The sequence below is a fragment of the Meriones unguiculatus genome, chromosome 21 (assembly GCF_030254825.1).
Source record: "Meriones unguiculatus strain TT.TT164.6M chromosome 21, Bangor_MerUng_6.1, whole genome shotgun sequence".
NCBI classification, from domain to species: domain Eukaryota; kingdom Metazoa; phylum Chordata; class Mammalia; order Rodentia; family Muridae; genus Meriones; species Meriones unguiculatus.
In genome coordinates this window covers 13,615,720-13,630,476 of record NC_083368.1, presented here as the reverse complement: position 1 = coordinate 13,630,476, position 14,757 = coordinate 13,615,720, and the positions used below count along the sequence as shown (strand labels likewise).

The 14,757-nt window shown below is 47.7% G+C and overlaps 1 protein-coding gene across 1 annotated transcript in view; it reads right to left on the bottom strand.

Moving 5' to 3' along the window:
• The window catches only part of Cnpy1 (canopy FGF signaling regulator 1), a 53,764-nt gene that overhangs the window by 24,145 nt on the left and 14,862 nt on the right, over positions 1–14,757 (bottom strand). Inside the window, exon 2 of the mRNA XM_021648532.2 lies at positions 13,878–13,990. Within this exon, the coding sequence (XP_021504207.2) occupies positions 13,878–13,990 (113 nt within the window). The remainder of the gene's footprint in view (positions 1–13,877; positions 13,991–14,757) is intronic.

Sequence of the window (14,757 nt, the reverse complement as noted above, 5' to 3'; positions counted from 1 at the left end):
GATCCCACTGCAAAAAACAAAAACAAACAAACAACAGCAAAAACAACAACAGCAAAAAATCCAACCAACTAACCAAACAAAAAACAACAACAACAAAACCCAACAATAACAAGGCGTGGAGAAACTAGACATGTAAAACCCATTTCAATCACAGAAATGTCAAGAACTATGGAATTTAAAAGATTGCTTTTAAGATTATTCCTCATAATTTTGACTCTACAGAGATGTCTTAGTTAGGGTTTCTGCTGCTGTGGTAAAACACCATGACCAAAAAAGCAAGTTGGGGAGGAAGGGGCATATTTCATCTTACAGCTTGAAGTTCTTCATCCAGAGAAGTCAGGGCAGGAGCCTGGAGGCAGGAACTGATGACGCAGAAGGCATGGAGGAAGACAGCTGAAGGCTTGCTCCTCATGATTTGTCCAGCCTGCTTTCTTATAGAACTCAGGATGACTTCCTGAGTCAGCCCAGGGATGACTTCCTCATTAGTCATCAATAAAGAATAAGCTCCACAGGCTTGCCTACTGATCAATTTGGTAACAGCATTTTCTTAACTGAAGAACTGAGGTTCCTTCTTCCCAAACGATTCTAGCTTTTCTCAAATTGACATAAAACTAGCCAGCATAGTATTCTAAAGCCAATAATTAAAATCCAGTCAAAATGATTTGTTTTGCTAAATATCAATGTTTGAAAATAAACACATTTTGAATATTCCTCAAATAAGAAACCTGAGGCACAAAATTCTGTCTTGATAATATATCATGAAACACTTCTGCCTGAATTCTGGAATTTTCCATCTATTATCTTTGGACCTCAGTATGATTGCAGAAAACTGAAACTTTTGTGATTGAAAGTGTGGATGAAGGGGACTGTCCCTTCTGTAGTAAATATTACAACATACCTTGTAATTTTCAAATGTCAATAAAGAAACACTTGAAAATCTGAAACATAGCCAACTTTAATTCCAGGGAAGGGAGGCAGAGTCAGGTGGATCCCTGAGTTTGAGGCCAGCCTGATTTACAGAGTGAGTTTCTGGACAGCCAGGGCTACACAAAGAAACCTCTTCTGGAAAAAGCAAAAATAAATGAATCAATAGGAAAGAAAGTCCAAAGAGAATCACTAGATAGAGAACACACCCTGGATATTCCTGTAGAAACAATTCAGAATCCCCTGCTCCAAGCTGGACATCTCTTTGAGGGTTCCCTGGGGGCCCCAGGAGCCTGTGCTAGTCAGTTCCCATCACTGAAAAATTACTGAGATACACGTATGAGGAGTTGGGTGTAGTAGTGCTCTACTTTAGCCCTAGCACTTGGGAGCAAGGGAAGCTCATCTCTGTGAGTTCAAGACCAACCTGGACTATACAGGGAGTTCCAGGCTACCCAAGGCTACACAGTGAGACTCTGTCTCAAAACAAACACAAGCAAATGAACAAACAAATAAAAACAAACAAACAAACTTATAAGGTAGACAATTTATTTTAGCTGCTCACGGTTTCAGAGGCTTCAGTCCATGGCCAGTTAGTGCTATGGCTTCAGGGCCTGGGGGGAGGCAGCACTTCCGGATGTGTATACATGGTAAAGGAAACTGATCACCTTGTGGCCCCAGGAAAGCGCTGGGTCCCAGTGTTCCTTTAAGAGCACCCCTTAGTGACATACCTTCCTCCTCCTAGACCCCATCTTTCAATGGCTCCATCACTGCCCCACAGGCTGAGGACCAGCCACACAACCTCATGGGACATGGGTCTACCACAGCGGAGACCCAGCCATTTAGAAATGGCCTTGGCCGCCTCTTGCAGGAGTGGGCCTTTCCCTGAAGCATGAGGCCCTATAAGACTGTTGGCCCAGGAGATAGGCTCATCATAGGTACCCAGCAGCCCTCTGAAACACTAGGGATGACCCTAACTGATCCACGGAGAAGGGAGCATGTATCTCCCCAGAACGCCTGAACTCAGATAGCTCCAAAGTGGCTAATGTTCCTTCCCTCGATGTCTTTGGAAAGTTTGAAAGTAAGGGCATGGGGAAGGCCCAAGGAGCCTAATTATTTCTTCACTTTGCTTAAGCAAGGGGCAGGAGGATAAGTCCCTATTTGATACAAATTTATAAACCTCCCTTTTGGAGTCTTATTCACGCCACTTTCCTTTATTTGCTTTAAATTCGTTTTATTGAATTGGTAAGAAGCTGCCCAGGGGCCAGGGCCTGGCGACTGCCTTGGGCAGCTTGGTTCCCACAGTTCTGACTGCTTCTCTCTGCCATATCATTCACTATTCTTTCTTGGTGCCACAATAGGTCACACTGTGGGAGAATTAGCAAAGGAGGCCACAGAAGGAAGCCACATTGGAGTCACAGCTCAGCTCAGCTAGAGAGATGGGAAGTTCCGGTGTCCAGCGTTACTCTCAACACACATTCCTGACCATGAGTCCCATCCTACCTTCCAGGCTGCAGCAGCCTTTTCTTCACCCCCACAGAGCACTATGCATACAGTGTGGTTTCTGTTTTGAAGCCACTTTGGCTCTAAAACATCCCCCCCCCTTTTTTTTCAAATCAAAGAACTGAGTATAGCCAGATGTTCCACCTATGAGACAACCCCTGGGTGCTAGCAGTGAGAATTATTAAGAGGGGAATCTGGGCACATCACCACAGAGATCAGAAAGTCAGAGCATCGGATTCTGAACCTGCCAAAAAAAAAAATTTTTTTTTTTAAACAAAAAGACAGGGTTTCTCTGTGTAGCTCTGGATGTCCTGAACTTACTTTGTAGACCAGGTTGGCCTTGAACTCACAGAGATCCACCTGCCTCTGCTTACTGATTGCTGGGGTTAAAAGCATGCGCTACCACACCCCTGCCAAAAACTCTTCTTGGAAATACTTGAAAGTGCATTTGCACGTTTCTCATAGGCAAGCAGCTTGACCTCAGAGAGCTAGCACCTCGTAGGCTCATTCCCAGGTCTCATGGAATCAGAGGTTTTTAGCTGTCTGTGTTTTCTGGGCTGCCCATCATAAACTGCCCACAAGTGGGAGAATTTACTAGAGAAATCCATTCTTTCCTAGTTCCCAAGACCAGAAGTCCAAAAGCAAGATGTCAGCACAATGTGCTCTCTCGCAGGGCTTTCGGGGAAGGCCCATTCTTGCTGCCACCAGCTTTGAGTTTTGTTAGCAATTTCTGGTGCTCCAGGCCCGGCCTCTGTCTCCAGCTAAAGTTCCCTCAAAGGCATGTTTCACCTTCTTACAATGTCCCCAGGTTCCTACTTGAGGCGGTTCAGGTTGACTGGTAGTAGTCAGAGGAAGCTGCCTGATCCTAGCTTCATTATATGTGTGTTTGTCCTTTTTATGCCCTTTTACCCAAACCAGGGTTCTGGGATGTTGAAGCAGCCAGGAGTTCGCCTGTGAGGCCAATCGCTGTGCTAGAACTGACTGTGTTTGTGTCTGCTAGGCTACCCACGATGGACTGTGCCCAGTGATCCTCTAGCCAGCACCTCAGACTCTGTGCTGGGGGTCACCCTGTGCCTCACAAGTCACTGAACAACCTCTTCCCACCACATAGCATCAGATTCACCCCATCCCAGCACTGGATAAAAACCCATCACTAGCCACCGACTTTAGGCTGGCTGGAAGCAGGAGGATATGTGCTTTCTGGCTCTGGACCAGAGGCTTGGATCACAAGGTGAGTGTGAGTGTCTCTCTACCTAAGACTCCACCTACTTTGTCCATGCTAAATTCTGGCTACTGAATCTTGACCCAGAACCAGTGTACCTGTCTTCCAAGCTGCTGAGTCCACTCTGGGGCTTACCCTGAACTTTATCAGGTCCCTGCAGGCCTCTGATGCTTTGAAGATGGGGCTGTTAAGACTTCCCTGTTAACAAACCTGAATAGACCTTTTATTTTACTTACACACACACACACACACACACACACACACACACAACATATGTGTGGAGGTCAGAGGACAAAGGGAAGGAGTTGGTTCTCACCTCCCATCTTTATGAAGGTTCCAGGGATAGAACCCAGGTTATCAGGTTTGGTAACAAACCTTTACCCACTGAGCCATTTTACCAGCATGGATATTCTAAATGGGAAAAAGTTGGGTTCATTCTATGCATAAACTCTGGATAATTAATCTTCCTATGTTTTCATTGTTAAAATGAAATTTCAAAGACTTGGGTCTATATCTGCTACAAAGCTTTGTTACTTAATACTAACCTAAATTCCAGGACTTCTTCGCATCAAATTATATGAGCTAAACAATAAGCAGTTAGACTAGTCAAGACATTTATATTTTGGAGGGCAAAACAAACAACTTAGAAGTTTAAAAGAAATGAATTCAGGCTGGTGAGATGTCTGGGCAGGTAAAGGCATTTGCCGGGTAAGCCCTGGGCAACTTGAGTTCCATCCCTAGAAGCTCCCGACATGTCCCCTTCAGCCCCACCCCCAGCCCCCAGCTCCAACCCACATCACTAAGGTCCTGAGATCATCCACCCGGGCCACTTTAGGCTGGGGCTGAAGCACTCACTCTCTCCGTGAGCCTGATTTCCATCTGCCTTCTTTCATCAGGCCCTCCTCCCGCTTGCTCTAAGCATAGGATGTCAGCACTTCCCCCACAGATGGGAGAATAGAGAAGGGCAGAATCAGGCATTGAGCACGGATAATTCCTTATTTGTGCTTCTGCTTCCTGAGAGCTGCTCAGTTGACCCTTTGGAAGCTCAGGCCTCTTTCAGACAGCAAACAGGAAATCCCTGCAGGAATGTCAGACTCCAGAGGACAGGGCCAGGGCCAGGGCTCCATGGGGAGAGGATTCTTTGGACTCATCACCAGAGGCTAGGCCTGGTGACCACCACATCCCAGAATGCCCAAGAGCAACAGGCAAGAACCTAGCCCCTACTCCCCATGTGTGTCCCAACTTGTATGAGATCCATGGACCATGCACTGTGAACTGTCTGATCTGGTAAACAGGAGTCAGCTTCCTTGAATGTCTGGAGATGCCCTCTCTACAGAGTTTAGAGAGCTTCTGAGATTCAGGAGACAAAAAAGGTCTGTCAGTGAGGTCCCTGTGGGCTCTATGTCTCCTCTAGAGCTTTTGAGACAGGGTATGTTACACTGGCTGTCCTGGAATTCCCTATGCAGATCAGGATGGTATGGAACTCACAGAGATCTGCCTGCCTCCGTCTCCCAGGTACTGGGATTAAAAGCCTGTACCATCATGCACAGTTTAAGGCTTTTTAATGATTTTTTTATTTTTATCTAAGTGGATGTAGTGGGAGTGTGTGCACATGGGTGCAGGTGCCCACAGAAGCCAGAAGAGGATGTTAGATTTCTAGGAGCTGAAGTTACAAACAGTTGCGAGCCACTGGACATGGGAAGGACCTGGGTCCTCTGTAAAAGCAGCATACACGCTTAACCACTGAGCCATCTTTCTCACTCCCTCTCTCTAGGTCCTAGCCTTTAGGCCACACTTGCAGAATGGCTTTCCCTCTCCTCAGAACAGTTTGTGGAACATCAGTTGTCCTTCTCCACTGTTCATCATCTTGCTTTCTGAGATGCTGTCTCATTGAACCTGAAGCTCACAGGTTTGCCTAGACTGAGTGGCAGCAAGCCCTCGGGATCCTCCCTGCCTCCCCAGTACCAGGTTATAGGCACCGCTGCCACACACAGCTTTCATGTGGTGCTGAGGACCTCTTGTGAGTATACAGCAAGCACTTTACCCACAGAGCAGCTCTGCAGCCCCAGGACTCAGTTTGATTTTATAATGTCTTCTGCTTCCTTCTCAGTATTCTGGGCTTAAAAAAAAATTAAGTGTAGCTGAACAACTTGAATTATATGCCCCATACCACTTTTAACAGACCATCCCAAACTACTGCAGAGTGCAGCCTGCAGCAGGCTACCTCCCATGGAGAACACCGTAAGCAAGGCCCATCTCTGGGCTCCAGCTCCCCCAAGCATATCTGCCTCATTCCACCGCCAGAAAAACAGAAATTTCTCCTCTCTCCATTCCTCTTCATTATCAACTTCCTGATATTCAAACTGTTATCACTCACATTCTTACTTACAAGGAAAAGTTATGCCTGTAAAGACTGTCCACAGCAGGTCCAAGCGCCAAGAATAGGTGGCACAGGGGCAGCCTTCCCAGGCACACAGTGTGACAGGTGACTCAGAAGCTCTGTCTCCAGGAGGCTTCCCTGGCCTGCTGCCGTCATCCTGCAAACTCAGGAAGTTCCACGCAGGAAGCCTGGGGCAGAGGATGTGGGAGAAGGAAAGAGCCAGGTACCCCACAGGGCCTGACATTTTTAGCAGGCCAACAAATTTGAGGCTGCCTGAGTCTTGGAGTATGCCATTCTGGAAAAGGGGGAAGGTTTGGGCCATTTTCAGGATGGAGCAGAGTTAATGTATGAACTCAAGGGGGAGCATGGGTGAGGTCTGCAAAATCAGCCAGTGGGGGAAATGAGCATCTTTGGAGAGAGAACAGTATCTGTGGATTAGAGGAGTTTGTTTCTGATGGTGAAGCCCCTTCTCACCTCAAGTGGCCAAACTTTAGGATCTGGCTGCCCTGCGTTTTCTCAATGCCCGGAGGAGGAATAAGAGACTCTCTTTCCCTTTTAATTCAAAGCCCCTCCCCAGACCAGTGGAGAGGGCACAAAAGTTAAATTCTCTTGCTTTTGGGAGGGGGGAGGAGCTTGTTAACCCTTCGAGAAGGTCAGGGAGGTTGAGAGGCCCTGGGGAAAAGATCCACCTGCTGGCTCTCCCTGGAATAGCACAAGTCCCCCAGGTCTGCTGGGGCACACCATCCTGGGTGTCCTGCCCAGCAAGCACAAAAAGTGACTCATTGTCCTTTCCCAGCTCTGGGATCCCAAGAGCTTCCTAATCAACGAAGGTGTCACCATTGTAGTCTAGACAGAGCGCCACACCATCCTCAGTGATGCTCAGGCTCTCTGCCTGTGTTTGTGATGGCCACACACTTACTCACATGTGCACATGCACACATACACATGTGCACGCACAGATTCACTTATACACACGTGAAGACAGATGTACACACACACACTTACACATGTGCCCGCACACATAGTCACACCCATGCACATACGTGTATTTGGGCATACATACCCTGGCACACACATGTGCATATACAGACTTGGACAATTCACTATCTGGAACTCTTGCTTTCACCAATTCTGGTTCTCATAATGGCCTACCTGGTGACTTCAGATTTGCCAGCAAGAAACTGATCAGGAAGGAAGCCTGGCTATTGGAACACTAATTAAGCCTATTCAGTGTGCAGTCCAACGGCATTGATCTTGAGACAGCCCTAATGGCAGGGCCTAGGCACTTTGGAGGGCACCTCTTTTGGACAGCAAGGGATTGGCATGGAGACTCACAGGTGACAGGACTCTAGTGTGGAAGGTGACAGATGCCCTACAGTTAACATATGGGGCAGGTGCGCAGGGCTGTAGGCACAGCACCAGCAAGCACTGACGACTCCTAAGACACAGAGGCCAGCTAAGAGGTGGAAGCCGCAGGGCACGGCCTTTGCCTTTTTAGGTCTTCTCTGCATCTAGACTCTGCCAGGAGTGTGGGAGGATGAGGAAGCCCCAGGGTGGTCCTAGCTGATGAGAGTGCCAGGCTAAGCTAAACAAAGGGGGTGAGTTCCCTCTGTTGGCATCAGGCCTCACACAGACACAGGGTGCCAGTGCTGGTGCCTGTCAGCTCTTGCCTACCACCCTGCTGAACATCTGGGCCACTGCAGTGGATTGGAAGGACTTTCCTGGGCCGCTTCTGTTCCTCGTGGTGTGACTGTATTGGAGGAGAGGGACTGATCAGAGGAAAACCTCCTTGAGGTGGGGTGCTAGAGTCTGCAGCCCTGACAGGCAAGCTTAAGATAAATACTCTATTTATCTCTTGCTTGTGGTGGACACTCAAGGTAGTGAAAGAGAGGCTCTCCCAAGGAACTAAATAGCAGCACAAACCCCAAGGACAATTCTTTTGTCTCCCTTGAGCTCATCCTCTCTTCCTGCCGATTGATGTCCATTTTTATTCCTGAATGTTAATGAATATGGAGGTGACATTTGGCTCTTGTACTCTCCTGACTTCAGGTAGAATGCACGGTCCTACTGAGACTCAAGTGCAACCACTTGAACTGCCCACATGGGTCTCTGCTTTCCCTATGCTGTGAGCACTGGGTGCCTCTCACACTAGGCCTCCTATATGTGACAAGGACAGTTGTGCAATGAGGAGATAGGCAGGCTTTTATTTGGGTTGTGGGTTATTTCTGTTTGTTTGTTTTTTGTTCTGCAGATCCAGTAACCAAGGCATAGCTCTAGGGCAGAAATCCCGAGCCTAAGCTCACTGCCCCACCTAGGGCAGGTTGCCACTTCCTGACCCACTTACCCCTGGCGTGAACAGAGTCTCCCAGGGTCTTGTGAGGCTGAGTGAAGTGCCCCACCCCTGCTGTCCTGTTCCCCAATGCTCACAGGGTGTTGTATTTGTGCTGGGACCTGACTGGACAGCCTTTAGGGCAGAACTGGCTACTCCTTGGGACATACATGGTAGAAAGGAGAAACCGAATCCTGCAAGTTGTCCTCTGGCCTGCACATACATACTTTGTGTGCTCTTTTTTTGTTCTTGCTAAAAAAGCAAACAAATGTAATTTAAAAAAAAATTTTAGGGGTAGGGAGGGTGGGACCGGGAGGGGAGGAGGGAGGGGTTTATGGGGGGATACAAAGTGAATAAAGTGTAAAATAATAATAATAATAATAGTAAAAAAATTTAAATGCTTTCTACATAAGTCAGGGAAACAAAATCTTTACAATTAAATCCAGTGTAACACTGTCAAATAAATTCTTCTTTAAAATTTGTGTACAGCCCAAATTTTATAGTCTTGGAGAGCAGGGATATTCATCCACTTATCCATCTAGCCATCCATCCATCCATTCATCTGTTAATCTATCCATTCATCTATCTATTCATCCCATCCATTCAACCATCTATCAATTTACCTATACATACATTTACCTACTTACTCATCCATTCATTCATCCATTTACCCAGCTATCTATCCATCCACATCTCTCTTTCTTTCTCTCTCTCTCATCCATGGTTCAGTCCACTGGTGTTTGCTCTCTATGAGGTGAGCAGGAAAAGGGATGGACGATCTATTTATTTTTCCTGCCTACAAAGAGCTCATGCCATGGTAGGTGACTGAGAGGTGTGCTCATCTTGATTCAGAACAGGTTCCTAATCAGCTAGAGTCAAGGAAAGGAAAGGGTAGCCTAATGTCAAGGAAGGCCCCATCCTCTGTGCTCCACCGGCCCGTTTCTCCTGAGCTCCACACTCACAGGGAGTGACACAGAGTGGGAACTATATTTCAGCTTCACTCTGTACTCAGGACAGACTAGCGCCCCAGCCTTGGCTTAGGTCGGGGTGTCTCTGAGAGGATCATAGCAGACTCCACACTCACAGGTGCTGGCTGGTTTAGGTGTAAGGTGAGGCTTTCTTTGCTGAGGCGGAAGGGGCTGGGGGTGCAAAGTGGGTTGCAACGTCCCACCGTTATAAAGAAGATAATATGGCGCTGTTCCCTTTGCCCTAACACTGATGCCCACCACACTGTCTGTCTGCTTCCTAGGTCATCCTAAGGCCCTTCCAGAGGCTTGTAACCTTCTGCAGCATGGTATTCACACTGGTCTTGGAAACCAGAGTTCAGATCTCAGTAGCTGGTAAGAATTCTTCACATGATCAATAGTCCCCAGTCTGGGTATCAACTCATGGAGGCGCTGAGTCCAGCACCAAGCATACAGCTACTGTAGCCTAGATCCAGGGGTAGGGCCTGTATGTATGAAAGTATAGTACAGGCCTCTAAACCCAAAGCCATGGCCTCTAGAGCCTCTACATTCAGAGAAGCTTGGCATTTCCTTCATAGGCAGCCAGGAATCGATGCGACGTTCCGTTAATAGTCTTCTCAAACAAAGTGTCTTCAGGCTGCATTCCCATGCTGGGAACAGCCACCTGCTATGGTGGCTTTTGGATTTTTAGTCATGGCCGATTTTTTATGTTAACACTTTATATAAAATAACAAGCTTCGACATCTCCTTTTCTAGAAGATGCTTTCTGGCATTTATATGTTTTCTTATAAATATCTCGTAAAGATGATTTGAAGGCTCACTGACAGCTGCTAACCACCACCCCTCGCCTCCCGGATGACTGGGACAATGACCCACCATCCTCATTTTAGTGGGCAGGACTCTGAGTACGGTATACACTATACAGTATACACTGTACCTGTGCAGCTCCAGGATGTCTGGGGATCCTGGTGTTGCACAGTACATAACAGGACAGGTGGCTCTGGCAGCAGCAAATGGCAATGAGGTTGCTTCTCAACAAATCAGATAAATGCCGTTTTGCCAAAACCAAGTCACTAACTAATGATCCCTGAATCACTTTTCTGTCTGTAAAAGGAGCCCAGTTCAAATGGGTGGCTTACTTCCCAGCTAACTATTAAAATCAGAAAAGGAACCAAAGTCATGAGTGGCTGGGCTTGACAAGATGCTGACCCCTTTGCCACCAGCACTGGATGGTAGCACTTGTCTGTTAAAAGTGCTTGCCCTCTTACAGAGAGTATGTACCCTGGTTTTCTCAGAGCAGAGAAACCCTCCAGACTAAATGATCTGACACACTTCCCAGCCTGTCAGGCAACTAGTGTAGAGAATCATGGACTGTAGGTAGTGACTGAACTTAAAGGTTTTAATATGTAAAAATAAGTGTGAATCCATGGCTCGTGCTGGCCCCATCTGACACCATCCCTGACTCCACACCTCCAAGGTGACTGTAACCTCTGAAGTAGCTGGCTTTGGAACACAGAGGAAGACTCTCCTGTGGAGGCAGCTCACAGGGGTGGTCTCTCACCTTTCATCAGCCTTCAGTGCTATAGACAACTCTCTGAGGTCAGTGCTGTGGCCATTCTTTGCAGGTGAGGAGCTATGATACCACCAGAAAACAACACCAAGCCCAAGTTTGTCACTGTGAGCATAATCTCTTCCTAAGAACAAAGCAAAAGATGCTGGGTATGGTAGTGCTCCCTTTGGCTATAGACGACTTCGTTTACAAACAAAACAAGGCAAGCAGAACAGAGTTCCTTTGATGGGAAGAGGATTTCTGACCAAGCCAGGCAGTCCTTGAGCTGAGGCAGTTCACAGTGGAACTGAACAAGTGTTCCCATCCAGTCCTTTACAGATGTCAGTACAGGGGACAAGAACAGCCAACTGGTTGGGGGATGATGCCAAAAGACATTCAGATGAGACTTTTTTTCTATAACTGCATCCTGCCTGCTTAGTAAGGAGGTGTTGAGCTGTCAGGGAAGAGTCTGTCTTTTAGCCTGTCCTCCTAAGACACTCAATTTGCCAGGTGGAACAATTCTTAAGTAAGGACTTCCTAAAAGATAGTGTCTACTCCGTGGGTGGGGAGGGGCTGGAGAGAATAGTGCAGATGAAGGCCCTGTATCTTCCCAGTACTTTATTGGGTCTGTTCACCACTAGGAAGCCTCTGAGACGCCAAAGTCTTACCAGGAGCTCTAAGGACACCCACCTTTGGCCATGTTCCCCATCCTCACCTAGGGTCTTAGAGATATGATGGCTCCAGCCAATGGCTTTCCCTTGCCTATGGCAGCCCTTACTCAAGAGCATGTGGTGCCCAGGAAGAAAGGCCAGGGAAGGGGCTGAGAGCAGCCAGCCAGGACCCAGAAAGGGACAAAGGAAAGAGCAGTAGAGGGAAAGATTCTGATCCCTTGGTTGGCTGTGGGCCTTGGCCTCTGATGGTTTAAGGAGCTTACCCAGGCTCTCCAGCTGCCTGCTAGGCCTTTGACACTGTCTTGGAAGGGGCAGGTTTCTCAGAAGGCCACAAATGATACCAGTAAGCAAAGAGGTAGTATGGGAAAAAGGTTTGTGCCAGAGAGGTGGAGGATCAAGGATGCAGGATAGGTAGGTGTGAGAGAGGTGCTTTAGAGAGGGAGTTTGTCCAAGAGGACTATGTGAGAAAGGTGGCTGAGGGGGGTATGAGGGTGCAAGGAGAGTGGGCTGCCCAGCCACATAGCTAAGCACCTCATTTCATTTTCTGAGTCTCATGCTGATCTGCAGGGAAGGCCATGGAGATGTCTCTCTATCTGCACCACTGGCAAGGCTATGTGGCCTTGACCCTGTTCAAGCTGGCTAGGCCTAACGTGGAGGAGCTGATAGCTCCTCTGTGGCACACTGTGAAACCCCTGTGGTTAAGGTTTGGCCAGGTAGCTTAGGACTGAAGAGCCCCTGTGGGGCTCTGGGTCACAGAGAAGCCTTGTCAATCAAATGGAATATATGAAACCCTCTAGTCAGTTTCTTCTGAAGCTGGTGGAGTTCTCCTAAGATCGTGCTATGGGGAATCACGCCACTATGAGGCAGCCAGAGCAGATAACTGACCATCTGACAGTTCTCCCAGCAACACCGCTGCACACCTGTATGTGTACAGGATGCGCTGTGCATGGAGGAGCCCCAGGACAGTCCCCATGCTGCTGCTACCACCTTGAGCTTGGCCCAAGTCTAATGCTCCATGGTATGTGCAGTACCGTGGAGACTCTGAAGTTACTCTGTGTCCTGGCAAATCAGAAAAAAAAAAAATTGGAGTAAGCTTGCCAAGGCGGGTCAAGGAGGAAAAGAGAACAGTAAAATTAATTCCTTTTTGGGATTAGACCCCCAGGAAGGTACAGGATTCATACACAACTAGTCTTTGGTGAAGTAGCTACAGGATGTTGCAGTAGGGTAAGGAGGAAGATGCTCAGGTCGTTTCTTCCAATTCCCTGAACCACTGTGTAATGGCTCTTTCACAGTGGGCAGTATCACAGGGTCTTAGCTCTTCTTCAAGGTCATTCGCAGGATTAGAAATTGCTTAGAAGCTGGGATATTGTGTCTTCCAACAAACAGCCACCCATTTCTTTCTGGCCCCTCCAAGCCCTGTGCCCTTCCATGGGACTTTCCTCTGTCACCCCAATGATGCCATGAAAATGATCTTTCTACTGATCTAAGTGATCTTGTGATGGATCAGGTAGCCCTCACTCAGGTTACTAAAAATTGCTTTTAAAGCAATATTGCCAGCATGTCACACACACACACACACACACACACACATCAACCCTCCATACAGGAAGGACATGTCAGAAAGAGGATAATATGTAGACAAATTCTTTGCATGTTTGTTTTGACACAGGACAAGACAGCGAGAATCCAGCTCCTGTGGACTGGACAGCGTAGGGGACAGCCATTCTAAGTCCAGTGTTCACAATCTATGCTTGGAAGGAATGGTGTCTGCTGAAATGTTTGACCTCCCCTCAGCTGGCAGTCCTGCCTGCAGGCTGAGCCCAGGTGCTTCCCTTGCAGCACCTGCCACTGTGGACCCCTGGGCCAAGCCCCCTTTGAGTACATTTGAAGGAGGTCCCTGGTTTCCTCTGTGCCATGGGCCTGTCTTTCCCAAGAAGAGCTTGTATTCTGTTCTGGCTTCATTCTGTAGAATTGGAAAGGAGGAGGGGTGGAGTGCCCAAGAGGGGCCTGCACAGCTTTTGAGCATCTGCCCTGCAACCCCCTGGGCCCCCTGCTGGTCTTGCCTAAGAACCATGGTCTCACTATTTTTTATTCTGATGAACAACAGGGCCGAAATGTCTTCCAACTTGACAAAACACAAAATTTAGGTGCTGAGAGAGATACTTCAATTTCAAGCTTAAAGATTACTTTGGTCCCCCAGGACTCAGAAGCAATTTAGAGCTGACACCCTGAACAAGAGCAAGGTTAGAAGATTAAGACCAACTGCTGTTTGGATAAATGGCTGGTAATTGCCCACATCCGCAATTATATACTGGCACATAATTCCTTTTCCGCTACCTTTTTCCTCTCCTGTGTCCCATCAGGCCTGATGCGGTAGGAGCCCACCTTGGTTTTCTTCTGTCGAGCCTTGGTGATGTCATATTCCACCTCATCCATCAGGGCCCTGCATGCTAAACAAGACAGATGGTGTGGTCAGGGGAGAGAGCAGGGTAGGTGGAGGAAGTGCCGGCTGCACCCCTGGGCACAGAGCTCCTACAATCACAGATGTGCATGGACTCCAACTCAGGGACAGGCTCAGGGACCGAGGATCACTGCTCTGCAGTGCCCAAAGGCAGACAGACCAGGACCTGGGTTCCTTATGTCTCTTTTGTACAGTGGTCTTTTCATTTTCTTTAAGGAAAGAAAAAGGATGTGTTTCTCTCTTCTGTATATAAGTGTGTGTCTGTACACTGTGTGCATGCCTGGTGTGTGGGGAATACCAGAACGGGGCATCATATTGAATGTGCTGCCAGGTTCTTGGAACCAAACCTAAGTTCTCTCTAGCATTCTATTATTGTCTTCTGTCTGCTTCAGTTGACAAATGAAATCCTTACTAAGGCTAGGCAAAGAGATTTTCCCCTTCAAGGTCTGAATTTAGGAAACAGCTGGAAACAAACCCAGGTACTTTTAACCACCTCTCCAGACCTTCTCTTCTGGTCTTTCAAACCGTGTCTTTCCCCTTGCACGTAGATGGCACTGTTGTAACTGAGGGAAGCTGCTAGAGCTGCCAACTCATGAGATATCCCAGAGCTCCTGTGATGGCTTTGCTTTGGCCCTAAGAAGCCACCTGTACCACAGGAAGTGTTGTCCAAAAGTTGTCCCCTGCCCTTAAAAGTCCATCTCTATGAACTCTGAAGCGTACTTCTTGTGGGCTGTCTAAATGATCTACCCCACCTAA